This window comes from Pseudophryne corroboree, chromosome 8 (assembly GCF_028390025.1).
Source record: "Pseudophryne corroboree isolate aPseCor3 chromosome 8, aPseCor3.hap2, whole genome shotgun sequence".
Classification (NCBI taxonomy): domain Eukaryota; kingdom Metazoa; phylum Chordata; class Amphibia; order Anura; family Myobatrachidae; genus Pseudophryne; species Pseudophryne corroboree.
Window position 1 is genome coordinate 214,713,364 of NC_086451.1, and position 27,949 is coordinate 214,741,312.

General features: G+C 47.1%; 1 protein-coding gene across 4 annotated transcripts in view; it reads right to left on the reverse strand.

Annotated features, from left to right (window-relative positions):
* The window catches only part of OPHN1 (oligophrenin 1), a 584,093-nt gene that overhangs the window by 227,029 nt on the left and 329,115 nt on the right, over positions 1 to 27,949 (reverse strand). For all 4 annotated transcript variants that reach the window (XM_063937075.1, XM_063937074.1, XM_063937076.1 and 1 more), the window contains 2 exons: positions 21,588 to 21,689; positions 4,755 to 4,865 (listed from right to left, as the gene is read on the reverse strand). In XM_063937075.1, the coding sequence (XP_063793145.1) occupies positions 4,755 to 4,865; positions 21,588 to 21,689 (213 nt within the window). The remainder of the gene's footprint in view (positions 1 to 4,754; positions 4,866 to 21,587; positions 21,690 to 27,949) is intronic.

A 27,949-nucleotide genomic window follows, 5' to 3' on the forward strand; every position in this document is an offset into this window, starting at 1 on the left:
GTCATACATGCATTTGTTATCATCTCGATTAGACTACTGTAATGCCCTCTACCTTGGTCTCCCAGCAAAAGAATTTGCACGGCTGCTTAAAACTGCTAGCGAGCGTTCAACTCGGAATGACCACCCAAGTATGGACTATTACACGATAAGGCCCCCAATTCTGAGACACGTTGAGCAGAAGCCAGGGCCAGTAACATCACCATCTTCCACGTGAGTTACTTGTCTTCTACCGTCAGCAGATGTTCAAACCAGGAGGACTGTAGAAATTCCAACACTACATTCAAATCCCAGGGTGCCGTAGGCGGCACAAAAGGAGGTTGTATGTGGTGTACCCCCTGCAATAAGGTCTGAACTTCTGGCAACACTGCCAATTTCTTCTTGAAGAAAATGGATAGAGCTGACCCAGAGGCCAAGGGTCTTCGACAGACATGTCCAGTAGATCCGCGTACCAAACCCTCCGAGGCCAATCCAGGGCAATCAGAATTGCCTGGACTCCCTGATTTCTGATGCACTTGAGCACCCTTGGGAGCAACAGAATCGGAGGAAACAGGTAGACCAGCCGGTAAGGCCAAGGTGACGTCAGTGCATCTACTGCCCTCGCCTGAGTGTCCCTGGTTTGTGAGTAATACCAGTGAAGCTTCTTGTTGAGAAGAGAAGCCATCATGTCTATCAGCGGGCAGCCCCACCGGTGAATGATTTGCTGGAACACCTGCTGGTGGAGACCCCACTACCCCAGGTGGCGATCGTGATGACTCAGGAAGTCCGCTTCCCAGTTGTCTACTCCCGGAATGAAGATTGTGGACATTGCGCTTGCATTTCTTTCTGCCCAGAGGAGTATCATTGACACCTCTTGCATGTAGGCTCTGCTTTTTGTCCCTCCTTGTCAACTGACGTACGCCACTGCTGTGGCGTTGTCCGACTGAGCAGAGGAGAGGACTGAAGCAGAGCATTGTAGATCGCCCAAAGTTCCAGAATGTTGATCGGAAGGAGTCTTTCGTGGGCTGACCACCTGCCCTGGAACTGTGCCCCTTGGGTGACAGCTTCCCATCCCCTTAGACTTGCATCCGTCAGGAGAAGGGTCCAATCCTGAATTCTGAAACTCCGGTCCTCCAGTAGATTGGAGGACTGCAGCCACCAGAGGAGGGAAATCCTGGCCTGAGGCGACAGCCTTATGACCCGATGCATCTGAAGATGTGATCCGGACCATTTGCACAGGAGATCCAGCTGAAAAGCCCTGGCATGGAATCTCCCATACTGGATCGCCTCGTATGAGGTGACCATCTTTCCAAACAATCTTATGCAAAGATGGATGGACACTCGAGTAGGTCGGGGCACCATGCGGACCATCTCCTGAAGTGTTCTCGCCTTGTCCTCTGGTAGGAACACCTTCTGGGCCACAGTATCCTGCAACATCCCCAGGAACAGTATCCGCTGAGTCGGCTCCAGGTGGGACTTCTGTAAGTTGAGGATCCACCCATGGTGTGACAGAAGTTAGATAGTGCGGTCGATATGGAACAACAAAAGCTCCCTGGATCTTGCTTTGATCAGAAGATCATCCAGGTAAGGGACAATATTGACTCTCTGGACACCGGAGCTGGAACATCATCTCCACCATCACCTTTGTGAATACCCTCGGAGCAGTGGACAGGACGAAGGGCAGTGCCTGGAATTGGTAGTGATTGTCCAGCAGGGCAAACCTCAGGTACGCCTGATGAGGTGGCCAAATCGGAATATGGAGGAAGGCATCCTTGATATCCAAGGAAACCATGAAATCCTGTTCTTCCAGGCCCGCAATCACTGCTTGTAAGGATTCCATTTTGAACTTGAACACTTTCAGGTAAGGATTCAAGGACTTTAGTTTCAAAATGGGCCTTACCGAACCGTCCAGTTTCGGTACCACAAAAAGGTTGGAGAAAAAACCCTTGCCTCATTGTAGTATTGGTACTGGAACAATGACGTGGGACTGGACCAACTTTAGGATGGCCTGTTGCAACATAACCTGCATATCCTCCAAAGCAGGTAAGCTTGATTTGAAAAATTGTTGGGGAGGAGCACTGTCGAACTCCAGCTTGTAGCCTTGAGAAACGAGATCCCTGACCCAGGTAGCCTGGCAGGAAGCCTCCCAGATGCGGCTGAAGTGACGCACTCGAAATCCCACCTCGCGATCCCCTCGGGGTGGGTGGGCACCGTAATGCTGAGGCCTTAGTGGAAGCAGAACTGGTGGTCTGTTCCTGAGAGCTGGTGCTTGCAGGCTTTCGTGACTTACGTCTGGTGCCTCTAGTCGCGTTGGAGGCACCTCTGACCTTAGATCGAAATCTGTGAGACCGAAAGGACTGTACAGACGGCCTCGGGTAGGAGCGTCTCGCTGGCGGGGCCCCAGAGGGGAGAAACGTGGATTTCCCAGCCGTAACTTTGGAAATCCATGTATCCAATTAAACCCCAAAGAGCCATTCCCCTGAAAAGGGGAGGGATTCCACACTGCATTTGGATTCCGCGTCCACTATCCACTGACGCAACCATAAGACCCTGCGCCGACACTGCCATGGCAGTGGTCCTAGCATTAATGTTCCCCATCTCCTTGAGGTAATCACAGAGGACGTGTGTAGTGTCCTGAATGTGCTTCAGGAGGGTCACCATAGTGACCAGGGGCGTAGCTCCGGAGAGGCCCTCCTGAATTTGAGTGTCCCATGAATGAATGGCATGGGTCATCCAGCAACCCGCAATGACCGGCCTTTGCGATACACCTGCTGCAATGTAAATAGATTTGAGTGTAGTTTCTATTTTCCTATCCCCAGGACCCTTTATGGTAAAGGAGCCCGGGGCAGGCAGCACCGCCTTTTTGGACAGCCGAGAGACTGATACATCAACCCCCAGGGGTTCCTCCCAAAATTTCCTACGTTCAGGAGCAAATGGGAAAGTGCACAAAAACTTGTTTGACACTTAGAATTTTTTGTCTGTTTTTTCCAGGCCAACTTTAATAGGTCATCTAACTCTGCAGAATCAGGGAAAGTGACATTAGGCTTGTTTTGTGTAAAGAAAAACGACTGCTGTGACGCCCGTATAGCCAGAATTAGGGGGTTCAATACCCTGAGCAGAGTCGGTATCCCCACTAACGGGATCACAGTCCTCCCCATCCTCCTGTATATCCTCATCTGTGTCAGATAGTACAGCAGGCAAACCACGCTTTTGTGGTCCTGCATGAGAGGAGGGGGGCCGTGTAACATCTGCCCTAGCAGCTAAATCTGCAACAGCCTGTTGTAGTAGCTGAGTTTTCTGAACATTAGCAGTGAGCTGGGATGACATATCAGGCATCATATTTTTCAGAGACCCCAGCCATGCAGGCTCTGGACCCTCTCCCCCAGCACCTTCACTGATTTGTGAAGATTGGCTGCATTGTTCACAAGAAACAGAATCAGATGATACTGGAGAGAATCTAGTGTGACATACACTGCACAGCTTGTGTTTACCCATGTTTCACAGTAAGCACAATAACATACACATACACACAGACCATAATATATCTCAAGTCTGCCCTTACTGTATGTGAGAGGAGACACACAGAGAGGACACCAGCACACCCCTAGCTGCACAGCCCCAGTGAGGCTGACAGCTAACTACTGTATATCACAGTAAACACTAATAATGTCTGTCCTGTAGAGGACCCAGATACATCACACAAGTGCTAGTTCAAGCGACTGTCAGCCAGTCTACACGGATGACCCTAGCGGGACCCCCCCAGGAAGGTCACACTGTGACCCGGGGGACCCCGCGGTTTGTACTCACCACAGACATCACCTTCAGGCAGTGTTAGGGGTATAAGGCGTGCTGTGATTGTGACAGCCAAGGCGCAGTGCCCCACTGAACAACAACCCCTCAGGACGGTGATCCTGCAGCAGGAAAGCGGCTCTGCACCTCGCAATGCCGGTGACCGTTTCCGCCCTAACTCACATGGTGCAAGTATGCTGTTGCCCAAACAGCATACCGAGAAAAAAAAAAATTAAAAAGAAATTGAAGAAAACTCTCTGGAGCTCAGAGATGTGCATCCTCTCCTGAGGGCACTTTTTTCTAAACTGCCTGTGGGAGGGGGCATAGAGGGGAGGAGCCAGCACACCCAGTGAAGAAATTTAAAGTGCACCGGCTCCTTTGGACCCCGTCTATACCCCATCGTACTAGATTCACCAATATCCTTTATGGATGCTAGAGAAATTTTGTTTAAGTGTATTAACAATGTAGTGTATAAACGAAAACAGCAGTCCCAGTTTTTTGTAAATTCCTTGAATTGCATCCTGTACGTATTGCATACAAATATAGCACAAACAATGGTAATTCAAAATAAATTGGAGCCCTATCAGAATCACTGACCTGGCAGCGACATTAACCAGCTCTGGCAGCAGTTGGGCCACTCCATGTTAAACATACAGCTTTCCAACTGGATTTTCTTGTATTGTGGTCTGCAGTGCTGTCAGTATATACTTATATCAGCTATACTGTACATGAGACTACTTTTGAAATCCAATAATATTCTACATACAGGTTAACACAAAAAAACATAAAACCAGGACTGTTATTAGTATCTATACACTACTGCTTTATTCTATATATTTTGAAAACTGAATTTCATAAAGGTATGGGTTACTTTATGCCTCTGGCTATACCCTAGATCCTAATCAAGTTTTATTTTATTGAAGACATTGAGAAAATCAAAGTTATGGTATTCTCCTGCACTGCTAATTATCTAGCACAAAAATCTTTACCGGTTCCACAATGCTGAACTTCTTGCTCTCCTGCACCTCCTGGATCTGGTAGACATATTCAAGTGAAGATTGATAGAAGTTCTGCTTCTCTTTGTCCACCTGCATGTCTGCCTATGGAGAGGAAAAATCAGAAGCAATTTACTTACAAATGATATTGAACAACGTTTTCCACCTAAAAGTTTGTTGTGGATGGTGTAATTGCTATTGTCATGTAGCGTAGGACCACCAGAGCAGAGACGCCTTGCCATATGTTTGCAAATCTATGTAACTGACATATCTCCATTATTATTATCATTATCAACATCATGTACTGTAGGATGTAGGTCTATTTTGCTGGTCCATTATGATGTGCTGGAGGAATTTGTTTTTATTTTAGTCTAGATTAACCCGTCCCTTACATGCACATGTGATGGACCTATAAACTGATTTGAGCAACTATAATTCTGTGCATCACTGTTCTGAGATGCCTGTATGGGATCAATAGATGGAGGGTATGATGATCCTTGTAGTGTCAAATTGGACTATCTTGGGGTAACTCCAGGTGAGCTTGCTCTCAATTTAGAAATAAATAAATAAATGTATGACCCAAAGAAGGTGCTATTATATGTAGCATAGGACCACCAGAGCAAAGATGCCTTGTTGTGGCTGGTGGCTTACCATGTGATTGCAAATGTATATAACCAAGATATCTGCATTACTAATATCATGTAGGATGTAACTTTCTTTTGCATGTACATTATTATCTTCTGGGTGAATTATTTTTAGTTTAGATCAGCCCCTTCCTTACATGCACATGTGATAGAGCAATACATTGATTTGAACAACTATCATTCTGTATAATTTTACAGTAAAGGGCTTCAACGTGTGACGTTTGTATTAAGTGTAGCAGTGTGTGCTGTGGCAGCCATATTTCAATGCCCTCCAGAGAGTTACTGAAAAGAGAAATAATGAAACGGGGTGAATAGCTAAGAAATCAGATTATTTCTTTATAGACCCTTAGCTTGCTATTAAATAAAAAAAATAAAACAAAATATGTGTGATTGCTGCTTTTAAAATGTATGTGTCATAAAAAAACAATGTATGGAAGTTTGCTGCCCTGTTTCAGTTCAGATCTGAGATTCAATGTACAAAAATGTGGATACCATTGTGTTTTTTTAGAGTAAGGTTGTTAGTTTTTGCTTCCCAATAAGCAACTAATGAGCTGCAGATTTAAGCAGGTCTCTGTATCAAGCAAATGTAAAATAACAATAGCATACCCTCCAACTGTACCTTTTTGGCAGGTACAGTACCTTTTTTTTTCTGGTCTGTACCGATTTGTGACTCTCCAAACTTCCATTGAAAGTATAGGAAAAAGGGCGTGACCACGGCCCTTTACTCCGTGGCTACGCCCCCTTATCGACTTTGTATCGATTTTTATGTGTAAAATGTTGGAGGGTATGCAATAGTCTGAATTTATTCACTACAGTGGAATTTGCCAGGCAACCTGGACTTTTGTTTTGGGGAAACTATGTTGCTGCTCTAAAACAGAAAAAGAGTAACAAGAATGTCTGCAGAACACTGACGTTTCTATAATGGGTGCAGTATGTGCAGTGCACGTGTGCCCCTGAGTCCAGAGGGGGCTCCCACCGCACACGCTGCACCCAATTTTAAAATGCTCACCCCTGCGGAGTCCACCGCCGGCATCTGCAGCGCTGTGAAAATACAGTGAAAATGGCTCGGCTGCCATTTTCACGGAGATTTGCGCATGCGTAGTAGAGAAATCTCAGGGAAAATGGCCACCACGCCATGTTCCCAGAAATCTGCGAATGCGCAGTAGTCTGAGCCTCTAGGGCTCAGACTCTACAGCGCTCCAGGCAGAGAGGAGGGGGCCCGAACGGAGGAGGCTGAACACGGGCTTCCTCCTCTCTTAAAGTGCTCCTGCTGCAGAAATTATTAGGGTACATAAAAAAAATAGTGGATATTTACATACTTAAATAACAAACAGACATCAATTAAGACAATGATTTATGGAGCAGTTCTGCAATCATGGAGGTTTTCTCTTTTCAGCCAGGACCAAAGTATGTTTATGGCTTCTCTTTGTGACAAGGTCAGGTTATTGGCCCTCATTCCGAGTTGTTCGCTCGGTAATTTTCATCGCATTGCATCGATTTTCCGCTAATTGCGCATGCGCAATGTTCGCATTGCCACTGCGCCAAGTAAATTTGCTAAGAAGTTTGGTATTTTACTCACGGCATTACGAGGTTTTTTCTTCGTTCTGGTGATCGGAGTGTGATTGACAGGAAGTGGGTGTTTCTGGGCGGAAACCTGCCGTTTTATGGGAGTGTGTGAAAAAACGCTACCGTTTCTGGGAAAAACGCAGGAGTGGCTGGAGAAACGGGGGAGTGTCTGGGCGAACGCTGGGTGTGTTTGTGACGTCAAACCAGGAACGACAAGCACTAAACTTATCGCACTGGAAGAGTAAGTCTCGAGCTACTCAGAAACTGCACAGATAAATCTTTTCGCAACATTGCGAATCTTTCGTTCGCAATTTTGCTAAGCTAAGATTCACTCCCAGTAGGAGGCGGCTTAGCGTGTGCAATGCTGCTAAAAGCAGCTTGCGAGCGAACAACTCGGAATGAGGGCCATTGTTTTAATTAAACCCTTAATGACTGGGGTAACAACTAAATAACCAGACATTTTTTCTTTGCTACTGTATGTGTTGTGTAAACAACACTAACCTTTTATTTGTTAGGGCAACACTATTACCCCTTTCAGACCGCCTGAGGCGGGTCACACCCTGGAGTCGTGTACACAGGTGCGACCAGCCTCAGGCCCCTCGCCGCCGCTGTCCACATCCCAGGATATTGCTAGGTTGGTGACATCAGTGGTGATGCATACGGGGGCGGTTCTTGGAGATCACATGATGATTGCATCGACCTGTTTTCCTGATCACACAGCTCGCTACCCGAACTGGAATGCCGGGTCTCTCAACCCATATTATTCTATTTGGGCCCTTTCAGACCACACAGCAACACGGGTTATATGCGCTCATGTGCAATAACCCGTGTTCAGAGCTGGTGATCTGAAATGGGCGTATGTTTAGCGCTATAACACTTTTCTGTTATTATAATAATGATTATTTTCAAAATTATTATTGTACCCCTAAAAAAAATTATTACATTTTTTATGGCCCCATGTCCAATGAAATTATTAATACATTTATTGCGTAGACTGTATTGTGATGACAGACGGCATTTAAATCCCAATGTGTCAAAAAATTCCTGTGAAAATTTTCCGGCAGAGTGCAGCACCGGCTTGTAACGGTTGCTGGGAGTTTGAAAGATGGCCTCACCCAGAAAATTTGCCACAAGGTGAATATCCCACTTTACAAGCAAAACGACATAATTTATCAATCAAATTTTCGTCAAAATCATTATGCAAACAGTCATTGGAGTGCTAGACTATCAATACACCGAATTAGAAGAAATGGCAATGTTTTGGTGTAAGAGCTACAATGCTAGCAAATTGTTGTCCATTAGGTAGGACACTGGGTCCAAATGACAAAACCATATTTTTGGGGGATACTTAGGGCCTCATTCACCTACTTTACCAGTGTCATCACTAAGATACACCAGAAACATGCAATGGGTCATAAAGGGTTAAATGGTGTGCCCAATTTCTCGAATTCATTTTGAGATTTAATAATTTTCTGTAGCTTAGGGAAAGATAGAGGGTCTAAAAATGTATTACTGTACTTGTTAACTATAGGGGCACATCTCTGGTCAGCGATCCCCACTAAACTTAATCCCACTGTCTTCCTGTCATTAGAATCAGTTGTGTGCCTGTTAGTGCTGAAGTGTGACCAGACTAAAATGTACAAGAACCACTGAGGGGTGCCCATATATTTATTTTTTATTTCTATGTTTTACAAACTTTTAAGCATATGGATGTCCACTAGGTCATAGCAGCTCAGCAGTTCTGTATAATTGTCATAGACAACCAAGTTAATTTAAAATAATGTCCTCTTTGAGCCGGTTCCGGTTGCAAAAATATGGGGGGAAAATTGACAGGGGTTCCCCCATATTTCAACAACCAGCACCGGGCTCTGCGCCTGGTCTTTGTGCCAAAAATACGGGGGACAAAAAGCGTAGGGGTCCCCCGTATTTTTGGAACCAGCACCGGGCTCCACTAGTCAGAGAGATAAAGCCACAGCCGGGGGACACTTTTATATAGGTCCCTGCAGTCCCGGAAAGGGGTCCCATGTATAAACATGGGACCCCTTTCAGTGCGTGGTTCGGGTTTTTCGGTTTGTTTTTTTGCCAAGTACGTGGATTACAAGCTCAGAAGAGGACCGATCTACACTGGATTTTTGTGACTATAATTTTAATTTCAGGTAACCCATGGATTCTACTTGGAGAAGTGGACCAACCCTCGTGTGAACATAGCTAAGTATGTGTGAATGTAGGTGTGCATGTATGTAATAAAGTTGTACTTTAAAGGTGTGTGAGTTCTGTTTTTATTTGGGTATTTTTTTTGTAGTAGTACTACAGGTACCAGCGGGCCCGTTTTTCCACCGCATGCTGGTACTTGTGGTTCTCCAAGTACCAGCTTGCGGGGGAGGCTTGCTGAGACTTGTAGTACTGCTACAAAAACAATATTCTATTTTTTTCACAAGGCTATCAGCCCCCCATCCGCAGCCCTTGGATGGGGGGGGCAGCCTCGGGCTTCACCCCAGGCCCTTGGGTGGCTGGAGGGGGGGGGGGGGACACCTTGATTTAAGGGGTTCCCACTCCTCCAGGGTACCCCGGCCAGGGGTGACTAGTTAGTGATTTAATGCCAGGGCCGCAGGGACCTATATAAAAGTGTCCCCCGGCTGTGGCATTATCTCTCTGACTAGTGAAGCCCGGTGCTGGTTCCAAAAATACGGGGGACCCCTACGCTTTTTGTCCCCCGTATTTTTGGCACCAGGACCAGGCGCAGAGCCCGGTGCTGGTTGTTAAAATATGGGGGAACCCCTGTCAATTTTCCCCCCATATTTTTGCAACCAGGACCGGCTCAAAGAGCCCGAGGCTGGTTATGCTTAGGAGGGGGGACCCCACGCAAATTTTTTTCCTAATTTTTACATTAAACAGACCCTTTCCCATAGATAACCATGCACAGATCTCACTGATCCGTGCATGGTTATCCAAACTCGACTGGAAAAAGCAGGTCAATTTTTTTGCTGCTTTTTTTAACGATTCGCAAAAAAATACACCCGCACTTGAGCACTCAGAGACTAACACCCAAATACGAATGAATAGTGAATACCCGTGTTGTAGGAAATAACAGCCGCGTTTGACCGATGGTCTATTCATTCGTATTTCTGAACTTTGTCATTCAAACCATTATGAATAGTCCAAACACTGCCGAGATTTGTGATTAGTGAATTCCCGTGTTGGGACTTAGAAAAAAAAAACACAAATCGGACAAACTCAATTTTTTAGTAAATTTTGGCGAAGGTGTCAAACTTATAAAACTTAGCAAACGTGTTTGCACCTGACCAAGTAGCAGCTCGGCAGATTTGCAAAGCCGAGACACCCCGGGCAGCTGCCCAGGAGGAACCCACTTTCCTAGTAGAGCGGGCTTTTACCAAAGTCGGTAACGGCAATCCTGCCGTGGAATGAGCGTGATGAATGGTACCCCTGATCCAGCGCGCAATAGTCTGCTTGGAAGCAGGACCCCCAATCTTGTTGGGGTCATAGAGGACAAACAAAGATTCTGTTTTCCTTATCCTAGCCGTTCTTGCAACATAAATCCTCAACGCTCTGACAACATCCAAGGACTTTGAGACGGCTGTGGTGTCAGAAGCCACTGGCACCACCACTGGTTGGTTGATATGAAAAGAAGACACAACCTTTGGAAGAAAGTGCTGACGTGTTTTCAGCTCAGCCCTATCTTCATGAAATATTAAGTAAGGACTTTTGTGTGACAGAGCTCCTAACTCAGACACTCGTCTGCCTGAGGCCAAGGCCAACAGCATGACCACTTTAAGATCCCATGGCGCCGCAGGAGGCACAAAGGGAGGTTGGATGCGCAGAACCCCCTTCACGAACGTCTGGACCTCAGGAAGAGAAGCCAATTGTTTCTGAAAGAAAACTGACAAGGCCGAAATCTGAACCTTTATAGATCCTACTCTCAATCCAGCATCCACACCCGCCAGTAGAAATAGGAGAAGTTGTCCTAATTGAAACTCCACCGCAGGAGACTTCTTGGATTCACACCAAGATACATATTTTCTCCAAATACAATAGTAATGTTTGGACGTTACCCCTTTCCTGGCCAGAATAAGTGTGGGTATGACTTAATTGGGAATACCCTTACGGGCTAGGATCTGGCGCTCAATAGCCATGCCGTCAAACACAGCCGTGGTAAATCCTGATAAACTAACGGCCCCTGCTGAAGCGAAGAGGAAGAGGCAGAGGATCTTCCAGTAATAACTCTTGAAGATCTGGAAACCAAGCCCTCCTTGGCCAATCTGGAGCAATGAGTATTGCTCGAACTCTTGTTCTTCTGATGATATTGAGAACTTTTGGAATAAGTGGAAGTAGAGGGAACACCGACTGAAACACCCACTGGGTCACCAGTGCATCTATCTGTATCTGTATGGGACGACCTTGAAGAAGGTGTGCTGCATGATGAAAACTGTTGTACACAGCTCTCAACTCCAGAATGTTTATGTGAAGGCGAGTTTCTTGACTTGACCACCTTCCCTGGAAGCTTTCGCCTTGTGTGACTGCTCCCCATCCTCGGAGACTTGCATCCGTGGTCACCAGGATCCAGGCCTGAATCCCGAACCTGCGTCCCTCCAGGAGGTGAGACATTTGTAGCCACCACAGGAGCGAAATTCTGGCTTTTGCTGACAAGATTATCTTTTCATTCATGTGGAGATGCGACCCGGACCACTTGTCCAGTAGGTCCCACTGGAAGACCCTGGCATGGAATCGGCCATATTGTAGCGCCTTGTAAGCCGCTTCCATTTTCCCCAACAGGCGAATGCACTGATGAATTGATACTGTTTTTGGTCTCAAAAGTTGTTTGACCATGCTCTGGATCTCCTTAGCCTTTTCCACTGGTAGAAATACTCTCTGTACCTCGGTGTCCAGTATCATTCCCAAAAATGATAACCTCATCGTCGGTTCAAACTGAGATTTTGGTAAGTTGATGATCCAACCGTGCTGTTGAAGTACCATCAGGGATAACCCTATGTTTTGGATTAGCTTGTCCCTGGATCTCGCTTTTATGAGTAGATCGTCCATGTATGGAATTATGTTGACTCCTTGTTTGTGAAGGAGAACCATCATCTCTGCCATCACCTTGGTGAATATTCTCGGAGCCGTGGAGAGCCCGAATGGTAATGTCTGGAATTGGTTGTGGCAATCCTGAACTGCAAACCTCAGGTATGCTTGATGTGGCGGGTAAATGGGGACATGCAAGTAAGCATCCTTGATGTCCACTGACACCAGAAATTCCTTTTCTTCCAAGCCGGAAATCACCGCTCTCAAGGATTCCATCTTGAATTTGAATCTTTTCAAATAAAGATTCAGAGATTTTAGGTTTAAAATCGGTCTGACCGAGCCATCCGGCTTCGGTACTACAAACAGGCTTGAATAAAAGCCTTGATTCCTTTGTTCGGCAGGAACCAAGGCAATTACTTTGTCTTGACATAATTTGTGTATTGCGTTCAGGACATTTGTGCTGTCTTGAGCAGAAACTTGCAAAGCTGATTTGAAAAATCGGCATGGGGGAAGGTCTTGAAATTCCAACTTGTAACCTTGGGATATGGGTGGTCATTCCGGGTTGTTGGCTCGTTGCCGATTGTCGCTATGCTGCGATTTGTTGCTAAATGCGCATGGTACACAGCGCTCATGCGCTAAGTTATTTTACACAAAACTTAATAGATTTGCTGTGGATCCTGCGGCGCTTTTCAGTCGCACTGCTGATCGGTGAATGATTGACAGGAAAGGGGCGTTTCTGGGTGGTAACTGACCGTTTTCCGGGAGTGTGCTAAAAAAACGCAGGCGTGTCAGGGAAAAACGCGGGAGTGTCTGGAGAAACGGGGGAGTGGCTGGCCGAACGCAGGGCGTGTTTGTGACGTCAAACCAGGAAATAAACGGACTGAGGTGATCGCAATCTAGGAGTAGGTCTGGAGCTACTCAGAAACTGCAAGGAAGTATTTATTAGCAGTTCTGCTAATCTTTTGTTCGCTATTCTGCTAAGCTAAGATACACTCCAAGAGGGCGACGGCCTAGCGTGTGCAATGCTGCTAAAAGCAGCTAGCGAGTGATCAACTCGGAATGAGGGCCATTATCTGTAAAATCCAAGGATCCAGGTCTGAGCGAAACCACCCGATCGCACTCCCGCAGAGGAGCCCCAGCATCATGCTGTGGCTTTTGCAGAAGTAGTTGTTGACTTCTGCTCTTGGGAGCCTGAGGGTGTTGTAGGTTATCTACCTTTTCCTCTCCCTTTTCCTGTGAAAAAAGGGGTACTTTTAGCCTTTTTGTACTTGTTGGGCCGAAAGGACTGCATAGTATGAGAATGATATACTTTTTTAGCCGGTGTAGCTGCCCACGGCAGAAACGCTGATTTGCCAGATGTAGTAGTTGATATCATGGCATCTTTAGCCATATTACTCTGCAGCTTTCCCACCCACACAGGCTCAGAACACTCTTGTGCCTCCAAAATGGGTTCCTCTGGGGAAGAGCTTTCTCTAGACATGGTACACGCGTGTACAGTCACACCACTCACACACACACGGGAGCTAATGGGGACAGACTTACACTAATGTCTGTCAGAGGGACCCAGAGGGAATTGCCAGTCCACACCACGCGCCCTATACATATTGCATACAATGAATATGCCTATATACCAACACAGCGCTTTATATCCAATGTGAAGCCCGCAGACTTCAATAAATTATGTGCTCCCCACCCCTCTATAACACCCTGATACTTGTGAGGAGAAAATGGCGCCAATTGAGTGTTAAAAGCAATTCTGAGGAGAAGCCCCGCCCCCTCTAATGGCGCGGTTCAACCACAGTAATATAATATTTATACTGACAGGGGTATGTACACAAGCGGCTCCCTTGTGTGTACTTTAATGCCAGTGAGAGCAAGGATTTATCATGTCCCTCAGAGTGCGTTCCCTCCCCTGCGCGCTCTGCATCCTGTGCTGAGAGACATGTTTTTGCGCAGCGTCCCGCGCTGTGCTGGTACCTGTATGCCGCCATGATGACCGGAGGGCCCCTCTCTGCAGGTCTCTGGTAAATGCTCACCAGCCTTCTGACTTCTGGCTCTAGGAGGTGGCGGCAGTGCTGTGGGAGTGAGCAGCAGCCAGGCAAGGGCTGTGCTCAGTACCCTTCAGGAGCTAATGGTATCCTGTCAGCGGAAGCAGAGCCATTAACTAACTGAGAAGTTGGTTCCTAGTTCCCCCCCTAAGTCTCACGAAGCAGGGAAGCTGTTGCCAGCAGCTTCCCTTTAAAATAAAAAAACCTAACAAAGTCTTTTCCAGCAGAATTCTGTAGAGCTCCACTGGTGTGCATCCAGTCTCCGGGCACATTTTCCAAACTGGGGTCTGGAGAAGGGGCATAGAGGGAGGAGCCAGTTCACACTGTTAAAAAGTCTTAAAGTGCTGAAGGATCCTGCGGAACCGTCTATACCCCATGGTACTAAAATGGACCCCAACATCCACTAGGACATAAGAGAAATATTATATATATATATATATATATATATATATGAAGCAGTCAGCATACCGGCAGTCGGAATACCGACCCTATTCTGAATGCCGACAGCAGCATCCTATTCTGAATACCGACCCTATTCTGAATACCAACAACACCGACAGCCGGGTTCCCGAATGAGGACAGAACGCAGCGCACCAAAGATAAGCTGCGCGGCAGGGTAGTTAGGTTTAGGATGCGGGGGTGAGGCTGCATCGCTGGAGGTTAGGGTTAGGTATCGTAAAGGGGGGTTAGGGTTAGGCTGCGGGGAACGGGGGGTTTAGGTAGCGGGGACACGGGGTTAGGTTTAGGCACCTCCGGGGGGAGGTTAGGGTTAGGCTGCAGGTGGGGAGGGTTAGGGGGTTGGGGAGAGGGGAGAACACTCTTTACTCACCCCTGTCAGCTTCTTTAAATTCTTCAACAGCAGGATTCCGGCATCGGCATTTTGAGCACCGGGATCCCATGCGCCGCAATCTCATACTGATCCTATATATATATATATATATATATATATATATATATATATATAGAGAGAGAGAGAGAGAGAGAGAGAGAGAGAGAGAGAGAGAGAGAGAGAGAGAGAGAGAGAGAGAGAGAGAGAGAGAGAGGAGAGAGAGAGAGAGAGAGAGAGAGAGAGAGAGAGGAGAGAGAGAGAGAGAGAGAGAGAGAGTGAGAGAGAGAAATAGGATTTTAATACCTACCGGTAAATCCTTTTCTCTTAGTCCGTAGAGGATGCTGGGGTCACTTCAAGGACCATGGGTTATAGACGGGATCCGCAGGGGACATGGGCACTTTAAGCCTTTCAAAGGGGTGTGAACTGGCTCCTCCCTCTATGCCCCTCCTCCAGACTCCAGTTATAGGAACTGTGCCCAAGGAGATGGACATTTTGAGGGAAAGGATTTATTGTTAAACTAAGGCCATTATAGAATATATATAAAGCAACATATTAAAGAAGCAAGTTAAGAAAAATCACAAGGCATGGCTAAATCTCTGAGTCTATGGCATGCAAAACCGTGCCATACATGGCGGGATATAGCAAAGATGTATGTGGACACATCTGTACATACCAGCTCACACCTCAAGCACGCCGTACAACATGGCATTTAACACAACGCAAGTCAACGGCATGAACAACATCAGCAACAGGCAGACTATAAACGTAACACAACATGTGTGTAACCACAACTAACAACTGCAGATACAGTACGCACTGGGACGGGCGCCCAGCATCCTCTACGGACTAAGAGAAAAGGATTTACCGGTAGGTATTAAAATCCTATTTTCTCATACGTCCTAGAGGATGCTGGGGTCACTTCAAGAACCATGGGGTTTATACCAAAGCTCTAGAACGGGCGGGAGAGTGCGGATGACTCTGCAGCACCGATTGACCAAACATGAGGTCCTCATCAGCCAGGGTATCAAACTTATAGAACTTCGCAAAGGTGTTTGAACCCGACCAAGTAGCCGCTCGGCAAAGCTGTAATGCCGAGACCCCCCGGGCAGCCGCCCAGGACGAGCCCACCTTTCTGGTAGAATGGGCCTTCACCGATTTCGGTAACGGCAATCCAGCTGTAGAATGAGCCTGCTGAATCGTATGACAGAACCAGCGCGCAATAGTTTGCTTGGAAGCAGGAGCCCCAATTTTGTTGTGAGCATACAGGACAAACAGAGCCTCCGTTTTCCTAAACTGAGACGTTCTGGCCACGTAAATTTTCAAAGCTCTGACAACGTCGAGAAACTTCGATTCCAGCAAGGCGTCAGTAGCCACTGGCACCACAATAGGTTGGTTCAAGTGGAACGACGCAAACACTTTCGGCAGAAAATGCTGACGAGTCCTCAACTCTGCTCTATCTTCATGGAAGATCAAATAAGGGCTCTTGTGAGACAAGGCCGCCAATTCAGACACTCGCCTGGCGGATGCCAAGGCCAACAGCATGACCACTTTCCAAGTGAGGAATTTCAAGTCCACCTTTTGTAAAGGTTCAAACCAATGAGATTGAAGGAATTGCAACACCACGTTAAGATCCCACGGTGCCACAGGGGGCACAAAGGGAGGTTGGATGTGCAACATGCCTTTCACAAAAGTCTGAACTTCTGGAAGGGAGGCCAATTGTTTCTGGAAGAAAACCGATACGGCTGAAATTTGTACTTTAATGGAGCCCAACTTTAGGCCCACATCCACACCGGCTTGTAGAAAATGGAGAAAACGTCCTAACTGAAATTTTTCCGTAGGAACCTTCTTGGATTCACACCAAGACACGTATTTTCTCCAAATACGGTGGTAATGTTTAAACGTTACGCCTTTCCTGGCCTGAATAAGAGTGGGGATGACTTCCTTGGGAATACCCATTCGGGCTAGGATCCAGCGTTCAACCTCCAAGCCGTCAAACAAAGTCACGGTAAGTCTTGGAACACGCACGGCCCCTGTTGTAACAGATCCTCTCGTAGAGGAAGGGGCCAGGGATCTCCTATGAGTAATTCCTGAAGATCTGGATACCAAGCCCTCCTTGGCCAGTCTGGAACAATGAGGATCGTTTGAACCTTTGTTTTTCTTATGATCTTTATCACTTTTGGAACGAGTGGAAGCGGAGGAAACACGTACACCGACTGAAACACCCACGGTGTCACTAGGGCGTCCACTCTATTGCTTGAGGCTCACTCGACCTGGAACAATATCGCTGAAGTTTCTTGTTGAGGCGAGACGCCATCATGTCTATTTGAGGAATTCCCCAAAGACTTGTCACTTCTGCAAAGACCTCTTGATGAAGACCCCACTCTCCTGGATGGAGATCGTGTCTGCTGAGGAAGTCTGCTTCCCAGTTGTCCACTCCTGGAATGAAGATCGCTGACAGAGCGCTTGTATGCCTTTCCGCCCAGCGGAGAACCTTTGTGGCCTCTGCCATTGCCGCTCTGCTCTTTGTTCCGCCCTGGCGGTTTATGTACGTTACTGCTGTTATGTTGTCAAACTGAATCAAGACGGGCCGATTGCGAAGATGATCCGCTTGCAGAAGGCTGTTGTGAATGGCCCTTAATTCCAGAACGTTTATGTGTAGACACATTTCCTGGCTTGACCATCTTCCCTGAAAGCTTTCCCCCTGTGTGACTGCTCCCCAGCCTCGGAGACTCGCATCCGTGGTCACTAAGATCCAGTCCTGGATCCCGAATCTGCGTCCCTATAGGAGGTGAGAGCTGTGCAACCACCACAGGAGTGAGATTCTGGTCTTGGAAGATAGGGTTATCCTTCGGTGCATGTGTAGATGGGACCCGGACCACTTGTCCAAACAGGTCACAATGAAACACTCTGGTATGGAATCTGCCAAACTGAATGGACTCGTAGGCCGCCACCATCTTCCCCAGCAACCGAGTGCATTGATGGATCGATACTTTTGCTGGTTTCCGAATTTGTTTGACCAGGTTCTGAATTTCCAGAGCCTTTTCCACTGGAAGAAAAACTCTCTGTAATTCTGTGTCCAGAATCATTCCCAAAAACGACAGCCGTCTCGTCGGAACCAACTGTGATTTTGGCAAGTTTAGGAGCCAACCATGTTGCTGCAGAATTGTCAGGGAGAGCGTAATGTTCTGCAGTAATTGGTCCCTGGATCTCGCCTTTATCAGGAGATCGTCCAAGTACGGGATAATTGTGACTCCTTGCTTGCGCAGGAGAACCATCATTTCGGCCATTACTTTGGTGAAAATTCTCGGAGCCGTGGACAGACCGAACGGCAACGTCCGAAATTGGTAATGACAATCCTGAACTGCAAACCTCAGGTAAGCCTGATGTGGAGGATAAATGGGAACATGTAAGTAGGCATCCTTTATGTCTACCGACACCATAAAATCCCCCTCCACCAGACTGGAGATCACTGCCTGGAGAGATTCCATCTTGAATTTGAATTTTCTTAGGTAGAAATTTAGGGATTTGAGGTTCAGGATTGGTCTGACTTAGCCGTCTGGCTTCGGGACCACGAACAGGCTCGAATAAAAGCCTTCTCCCTGTTGTGACGGGGGAACCCTGACAATGACCTGATTGTGACACAATTTTTGTATTGCGGCGCATACCACCTCCCTGTATGGAAGAGAAGCTGGTAAGGCCGATTTGAAAAATCGGTGAGAGGGAACGTCTTGAAACTCCAGTTTGTACCCCCTGGGACACTATTTCTAAAACCCATGGGTCCAGGGCCGAACGAGCCCAGAACTGACTGAAGAGCTGGAGACGTGCCCCCACCGGTGCGGACTCCCGCAGAGGAGCCCCAACGTCATGCGGTGGATTTGGCAGAAGCCGGGGAGGACTTCTGCTCCTGGGAACCGGCCACGGCCGGTGATCGTTTACCTTTTCCCTTTCCTCTAGTAGCAAGGAAGGAATCTGTATTTATTGGGCCGAAAGGACTGCATCTGATAGTGGTGTGCTTTCTTTTGTGGTGCAGGCACATAAGGTAAAAATTAAGACTTACCCAGGGTAGCCGTAGATACCAAATCAGCGAGGCCGTCACCAAACAATACACCACCTTTATACGGAAGAGACTCCATAGCTTTCTTAGAGTCAGCATCACCATTCCATTGATGAATCCACAATGCTCTCCTAGCCGAGACTGCCATGGCATTGGCCCTTGATCCCAAGAGGCCAATATCCCTCGCAGCTTTCTTTAGGTAGACTGCAGTGTCCCTGATATAACCTAGTGTCAAAAGAATGCTATCCCTATCCAGGGTATCTATTTCAGATGACAAGATATCTGCCCATTTTTCGATAGCGCTGCTCACCCACGCAGATGCAATGGCTGGTCTGAGTAGCGTACCCGTGGTGACATAAATGGATTTCAATGTATTTTCCTGCCTACGATCCGCAGGATCCTTTAGGGCTGCCGTGTCAGGGGACGGAAGAGCCACCTTTTTGGACAGCCGTGGTAGAGCTTTGTCCACAATGGGGGGTGACTCCCATTTTTCCCTATCCCCAGAGGGAAACTGATATGCCACTGGAATCCTTTTGGGAATCTGAAACTTTTTGTCAGGATTTTCCCAAACCTTTTCACAAAGCGTGTTCAGTTCATGAGAGGGAGGAAACGTTACCTCAGGTTTCTTTCCTTTATACATACAGACCCTAGTATCAGGAACAGTAGGGTCCTCAGTGATATGTAATACTTCTTTTATTGCCACAATCATGTACTGAATGCTCTTAGCCAGTTTGGGATCTAATCTGGCTTCACAATAGTCGACACTTGAGTCAGTGTCCGTGTCGGTATCCGTGTCTGCCAGCTGGGTAAATTAACGTATTAGTGACCCTGACTTGTAACAACACATCCTCTACGGATTTCTTCCATGTCTGGTTCTGAGACACAGATTTATGAAATCTCTTATTTATCAGAGCAACATTAGCATTCAGAGCATTCAAAACATTCACCCAGTCATGTGTCGGCGGTGCCGACAGGGTCACTCCCACAGCCGTTTGTGTCCCTGACATAGTCTCCTCCTGGGAAGAGCCCTCCGTCTCAGACATGTCGACACACGTGCACCCAACACACGCAGACACACTGGCCTAAAGGGGACAGCAGTGTGAGGAAGGACCAGCGTCTCTGCAGCCTTGTGAAGAGAAATGGCGCCGGGCTGTGTGCTGTGAGGGCTAAGCTCCTCCCCCGTAATGGCGCGCTTCAGACGCATTCTTTTTTAAATAATTTTTATACTGGCGGGGGTCCGGACAGTGCCCCGGCACTATGTCCACTCTTGCCAATCATTATGGAGGTCAGATATGCTGCCCAGGGCGCCCCCCCGCGCCCTGCACCCTGTAGTGCCCTGTGTGTGGGAGCATGGCGCGCAGCGCGATCGCTGTGTGGTACCTCAAAGCCATCACTGAAGTCTTCTTTTTCTTCTTCTACTCACCTGTCTTCTGGCTCTGCAAGGGGGGTGACGGCCGGCTCTGGGAATGAGCCCCTAGGCGTCCTTAGTGATCATACCCTCAGGAGCTAATGGTGTCCTGTAGCCAAAGAAGCAGAGCCTTGAAACTCACAGAGGTAGGTCTGACTTCTCACCCTAAGTCCCACGAAGCAGGGCGACTGTTGCCAGCAGTACTCCCTGAAAATAAAAAACCTAACAAAAGTCTTTTCAGAGAAACTCAGTAGAGCTCCTCAGTGTGCAACCAGTCTGCCTGGGCACAGATTCTAAACTGGAGTCTGGAGGAGGGGCATAGAGGGAGGAGCCAGTTCACACCCCTTTGAAAGTCTTAAAGTGCCCATGTCTCCTGCGGATCCCGTCTATACCCCATGGTTCTTGAAGTGGCCCCAGCATCCTCTAGGACGTATGAGAGAGAGAGAGAGAGAGAGAGAGAGCGAGAGAGAGCCTGATCAGATATGTAAGCAAAACTGATGGTTTACGTAAATCTCCGATGTTTTCCGCGTTGCGCATGCACAGGAGCCGTGCTGCACATGTGCAGGTCCGGGGCTGGACACAGATTCACTGGCTTCAGTAGTGTGAATTTCCTGGCCATCCTGAGTATTACACAGATGACCCATGTGCATGCAGGGGTGGTAGTCATGTGACCGCCGGTCGGCTGACCGACAGTCACATGACCTCCTCCGTGAGCCCGACGGCTCACTATCCTGATGGTCGGCATGCCGGCCAACAGGGACTATTTCCACTCGTGGGTGTCCACGACACCCATAGAGTGGGAATAGAACCCGTGGCGACCGCAGGTCGCCACCGAGCCCGCAGCGTGGCGAACGCAGCCAGCCCGCAAGGGGCTTGCTGCACTCGCCCCTCCCCGCCGGGATCCCGGCGTCGGTATGCTGCCGGGATCCCGGCGTCGGTAAGGTGACCGGCGGTCAGGAGACCGCCGGTCACCCGTACTACACCCGCATGCAGATGATCTACTGCAGTGTCTTCGGACACAGCAGCAGATCACAGAAGACGGCAGGAGGCGTCTATTTACACAAGTTGCCTCCTTTGGCATACTATTGCATAGCTGCCATCTGTGAATCAGGTCCATAGCACAAATGTAAGAAGTATTCAAGTATTCATCCTGTACATGAATGTAATCTATGATACGTTTAGTTGTGTGTTGAAAGATGGTAATTTATAGTCAAATGTCTATTGTAGTTCTGTTATCTCACCTCTTGGAGTTGAGCCTCCTTCTTTTTGGAAGACAGATGCAGATGTTTGTCCAGCATGGAGTAAAACTTCTCACTATCCCTGTCAAACTTCTTCTTGCGTTCCTACAATGTTGATAGCAAATGTTTAATTTAGAACTGTTAGCAACCACATGCACAAAGGCAATTCTTATTTCATGCAAAAGTGTACAGTAATCTACATTTACATCAAAGCTAGAAACCACAGAGCTGAATAATGTAACTGAAACAAGTAATACAGATGTGTTCTCATCAGCGGCGGCTGCAGCACCGACTACCTTGTGCAGAGTTAGTCGGCTAGTGTGATAGGAGTCTGGGGGTTGGCCTTTGAAGAGGGAATCCTAATACCGAGTGCAGGGTTCTGCATGGTGGCTGTGGTATACAGCACCGCTACAGATCCGGAGGCAAGCCAGCACATATAGAACATACATCTAAACATGTATGTGTATATGTGCTTAGCGCTCCCCCCTCCCCCTGCATACCGCCGGTCCTCATTTGTCTTTGCTGCAGTCACGCAAAATGGCCCCACTTGTCGCGCCGAGTAGCGAGAGAATCTTCTAGCGTTGGGTGTCACTTTTGCCAAAAATGCGCCTTATAAGCAACAGAATGGGACTAGAACGCACAAGGAGACTGTGCTAATTAATTTGGTATATGACACTTGTATATCTGTGTGCGCATGAGTCTCTGAACCTGTACACGAAGTGCTACAATGTAGCTTTTTTCCAATACAAGTTCTGTTTACACACTATATAAGTGTCATATATAAAATTTCCGGCAAACAAAGAAGCCTGCCGTCAGCAGAGATGCACAGGACTTGTCAGCTCACTCACACCAGGCATCTCACAGTGCATGACATATTTAGGCTAGATGAATGATGACACATCTGTATTTAGATTGTGCTAAAAATGTAAATCATGCCATTTTTCCTTTTCCCGTGTAAAGAAGAATTTTATTTACATTAAAAAAAATTATTTTATTTTTTTACATTTTTGGTTTAAACAGTTTTTTTTCTTTCCATCAATAGTTTTTATTGAAAGTACAGTGTTCAATTTTTAAAAAAGGTGGGATATAGAAAAAAAAAAGGGTTATAGGAAGGGGAGATACAAATACAGGGACATTGGATATAGACATATTAACAGACATGTCAAATGTACACAAATAACAGATTTAAATGAGCAGAAAAAATTGTAGTACTACTGAAATAGTCATAGGTCAAACAGCAAACAGCGTTAGTAGATACTCCATTTGGTAGAAATGTAGGTCTATACTGGACAGTAAATAGATCTAGATGGAAATAAAGTTAATCAAGATGGGGGGGAGGTGGGGGGGAGGCACGTCCACCATCTGTCATATACTCATGCCATGGAATCCATTTTACCATTGGAGAGGAAGCTGAAGAAGACTAGGGCATAAACTCAGTTTCCATAGTAAAGTGGAATTGACTCGAATACCGCATTCACACCGCAAATGCCGGATCCTACCCGGTAAGACAAACGTGTACTTACCGGGTGGGATCCGGCATTTGCGCTCCGCTGCTGGCTTTCCGACCCGGCAATATACCGGGTCGGTTGCCATAGCAGCGGAGGGAGCAGCAGCAGCAGGGGCGGGGGTGGAGGCGGCGCTGGGAGATGAGCTCATCTCCTGCGCCGCCTCTCCCTATGCTGTGAATGGGTACCGTGTCGCATCGACACGGCTCCCATTCACACCACACCTGACCCGGTAATCAACCCGGGTAAAACCCTTCTTTTTTACCGGGTTGAATTACCGGGTCAGGCGACCCGCTAAATCGTCAAAGGACCTTTCACATCGCACACTGACCCGGTTCGACACGGCAATATGCTGTGTCGATACCGGGTTATTTGTGCGATGTGAAAGGGGTATTATTAATAACCAGAGTTACGGGGGGGTGGGGTGTTGAAGTTTTCTCTCAGCTTTGGGCTATTGCCACCTAGCTGCTATACAGATGTGTCACAAAAGATATCTTTGATGAGGTAAAACATCAGCAGGAAAAAAGTGTAGTACAGCCAGAGCTGGAGATGGGGTTAAAGACAAATTCACCACTTTTCTAATCAGCTTAAGGGGTATATGCAATTCACGGCGAATCGCGGCAAATTATCGCCGTTTTTAAATTCGACAGGTGAATTCCGGCAGGTGGCTGCCGGAATTCACCATATTCAATGCAAAACGGATTCGACAGTCCCGCGGGCGAAAATCGGCCGATTTGGCGGATTTTGCCGCGATTTTAAAAAACGGGAAAAAAACGAAAAAAAAAATGGCGTGGGGTCCCCCCTCCAAAGCATAACCAGCCTCGGGCTCTTCGAGCTGGTCCTGGTTCTAAAAATCCGGGAGAAAAATTGACAGCGGATCCCCCGTATTTTTAAAACCAGCACCGGGCTCTGCGCCTGGTGCTGGTGCAAAAAATACGGGGGACAAAACGAGCAGGGGTCCCCCGTATTTTTCACACCAGCATCGGGCTCCACTAGCTGGACAGATAATGCCACAGCCGGGGGTCACTTTTATACAGTGCCCTGCGGCCGTGGCATCAAATCCCCAACTAGTCACCCCTGGCCGGGGTACCCTGGGGGAGTGGGGACCCCTTCAATCAAGGGGTCCCCCCCCCCCAGCCACCCAAGGGCCAGGGGTGAAGCCCGAGGCTGTCCCCCCCATCCAATTGGCTGCGGATGGGGGGCTGATAGCCTTGTGAAAAATGACAAGAATATTGTTTTTTCCAGTAGCACTACAAGTCCCAGCAAGCCTCCCCCGCATGCTGGTACTTGAAGAACCACAAGTACCAGCATGCGGGAGAAAAACGGGCCCGCTGGTACCTGTAGTTCTACTGGGGAAAAAATAACCAAATAAAAACAGGACACAGACACCGTGACAAGTAAAAGTTTATTACACACTACAGACACACACACTTACCTATGTTGACACGCCGACTGCCACGGTCTCCGACGATCTGGGGTACCTGTGAAAAAATTATACTCACCTTCCAGCGTCCAGAGATATATCCACGTCTAGAGATAATCCTCGTACTTGTTAAAAAAACAAACCGAACACCGTTCCATGCCGGACTGAAAGGGGTCCCATGCTTTCACATCAGACCCCTTTCCCCGAATGCCGGGACATCACGTGACTCCTGTCACTGAAGTCCCTTCAGCCAATCAGGAAGCGCTACTTCCGTGGCGCTCACCTGATTGGCTGTGCACTGTCTGAGCTGTCAGACAGCGCATCGCAAAGCTCCGTCCATTAATTTCAATGGTGGGAACTTTGCGGGTAGCGGTGGGGTTAACCCGCGGTCAGCCGCTGACCGGCGGGTGACCTCACCGCTAGCCGCTAAGTTCCCACCATTGAATATAATGGACGGAGCTGTGCGATGCGCTGTCTGCTCAGACGCGCAGAGCCAATCAGATGAGCGCAACGAAGTTGCGCTTCCTGATTGGCTTTAGAGACCTTTCTGTGACAGCTGTCACTCTGAGAGGTCTCTCTGCATTCGGGGAAAGGGGTCTCATGTGTCAACATGGGACCCCTTTCAGTCCGCTGGATCGGGTATTTTCGTTTTGTTATTTTGCCAAGTACGTGGATTTATATCTGGACGTGGATTTACCTCTGGACGCTGGAAGGTGAGTATAATTTTTTTCACAGGTACCCCGGATCGTCGGAGACCGTGGCAGTCGGCGTGTCAACATAGGTAAGTATGTGTGTGTCGGCAGTGTGTAATAAAGTTTTACTTGTCACGGTGTCTGTGTACTGTTTTTATTTGGGTATTTTTTTTTCAGTAGTACTACAGGTACCAGCGGGCCCGTTTTTCTCCCGCATGCTGGTACTTGTGGTTCTCCAAGTACCAGCTTGCGGGGGAGGCTTGCTGGGACTTGTAGTACTCCTGGAAAAAACAATATTCGTTAAAAATTCTCAAGGCTATCAGCCTCCCATCCGCAGCCCTTGGATGGGGGGGGACAGCCTCGGGCTTCACCCCTGGCCCTTGGGTGGCTGGGGGGGGGGACGACACCTTGATTGAAGGGGTCCCCACTCCCCCAGGGTACCCCGGCCAGGGGTGACTAGTTGGATATTTAATGCCACGGCCGCAGGGCACTGTATAAAAGTGACCCCCGGCTGTGGCATTATCTGTCCAGCTAGTGGAGCCCGATGCTGGTGTGAAAAATACGGGGGACCCCTGCTCGTTTTGTCCCCCGTATTTTTTGCACCAGCACCAGGCGCAGAGCCCGGTGCTGGTTTTAAAAATACGGGGGATCCGCTGTCAATTTTTCTCCCGGATTTTCAGAACCAGGACCAGCTCGAAGAGCCCGAGGCTGGTTATGCTTTGGAGGGGGGACCCCACGCCATTTTTTTCAGGGATTTTACCATTCCATCTATAAAAAAAAAAAATATCATTTTTAAAAATATATAAATAATACTTGTGCCTCCAAAAAAGACAAACCAAGTACCTAATCCCTTCTAATATAAATAGATCTGCTATTCCAAAAAAAAAAAAACACAAAAAAAAACCATGTTTAAAATTTTTTTATTTGTTTTCACCCTCCAAAGTGTGGCGGAAGGAAAATGACGAATTTGCTGTCTAAAAGCACTGCTGTCGAATTTCCAAACTTGAATTGAATATGCTTTTGTCGAATTGCAGCACTTGTATCATTGCAGAAAAGTCGAATTTGCAAAAAGTCGAATTTCAAAAAGTCGAATTTTGAAAGTCCGTTTTTTTGACGAAAAGCACTGAATTGCATTGACGATTTTTTTTTTTTTGGCAAAAATGACCCGAAATTCGACAATTTCGGGAATTCGACCGCAATTGCATATACCCCTAAATATCTCAGCCCAGAAATTTTGAAGAGTGGGACATGTCCAGAAAATATGGAAAATATTACCCACTTCACCACAATTACGCCAGCAGTACTTTGAACAGGATTAACAATAAGTGTGTAGTCTATCAGACAGTAAATATAATCTGTTTAGAAGTTTGTTATGCATCTCTGTATGATTCAAACACCTCGACATTCGATAAGATGAGGCAAATATCAGTTCCCACTGAGCATCAGACAGTGGGAGTCCCAAGTCCTCCTCCCATTTCAACTGCACATTGGATTTTGAGATAGGGAACAAGCTTAAAAGAGTCTTATACCAAAAAGATATATCCCTCTTTGAGTTACGTTGAGATAAACGTGCTACAATGGCCTGGGATGATCTGGGACTTGGAGCACCCACAAATCTAGGTAAACCCTTGTACCAATGTTGAACCTGAAGATAATTAAATAATTTCCTACTCGTGAGGTTGTAACGGGACTGAGGTAGAGAGAATGGGGGCATAATATTACCATCCAAAAGGTCACCTAAGACATTCATATTCCTAGCATACCAGGCAGAAAGATTAAGATTAGGATTTAGTTACTGCTCGCAATGAAATTGAAGCATAGGAATATAAATGAGCAAGGATACGGCTGACCAATTTGTCCCATATATGCAAAGATGTACTCACGGATGGGAGAAGGGCTAAAGAAGACTGTCGTAAGCTCGGTTGTATTTTAAGAAGATCTTCTAACAGAAAGGTTAAACTCCTTACTCTTTTGATGGATACCCAACTCACATCAGAAGTCATGACAAACCAATATTTAAGCTGGGCCAACACACATGCCTCATGATAAAGAACCAAGTCAGGCATGGCCCGTCCCCTATTCCTACGAGGTAAAACCATTCTGGCTCGCGCTATTCTAGGCATAACGTCTTCCACACATAACGTCTTCCACACATAACGTAATAAAATAGAACGACACGTATCCAAATATTTTTTTGGGGAATAAAAAGGAGATGGTACGATATAAATACATGAGTTTGGGCAGGAAAGTCACCCTGAAAGCTGCGAGGCGGCCTAACCAAGAAATATCATAAAATAACCATGATTTAGTCAAATCTAGAAAATTATCAATTAAAGGGGGTAAGTTAACTTCAAAAGACGGAGGACGTATATGGGGGGGATATGGATCCCTAAGTACTGAAGGGAAGCAGAAAGCCAGTTATATGGATATTTTTATTGGAGAGTAGCTATTATCGAGGCTGGGACATTAATAGGGAGAGCATCTGTTTTTGTCATGTTCATTTTATTGTATGAAGCTTCACTATAACTTTGTAAGATATCATGTAAGCATGGGAGAGAGGATAATGGGTCAGTGACAAATAAGAGGACAGTATCTGCAAATAGGCATAGTTTGTGCGGACTATTGCCAATCGACACCCCTGAGAAAGCTCCAGTCATCCGAATTTTTTCGGCAAGAGGCTCTATACAAAGAGTAAAGATCAGGGGTTATAGAGGGCAACCCTGCCGTGTTCCATTCATAATCGGA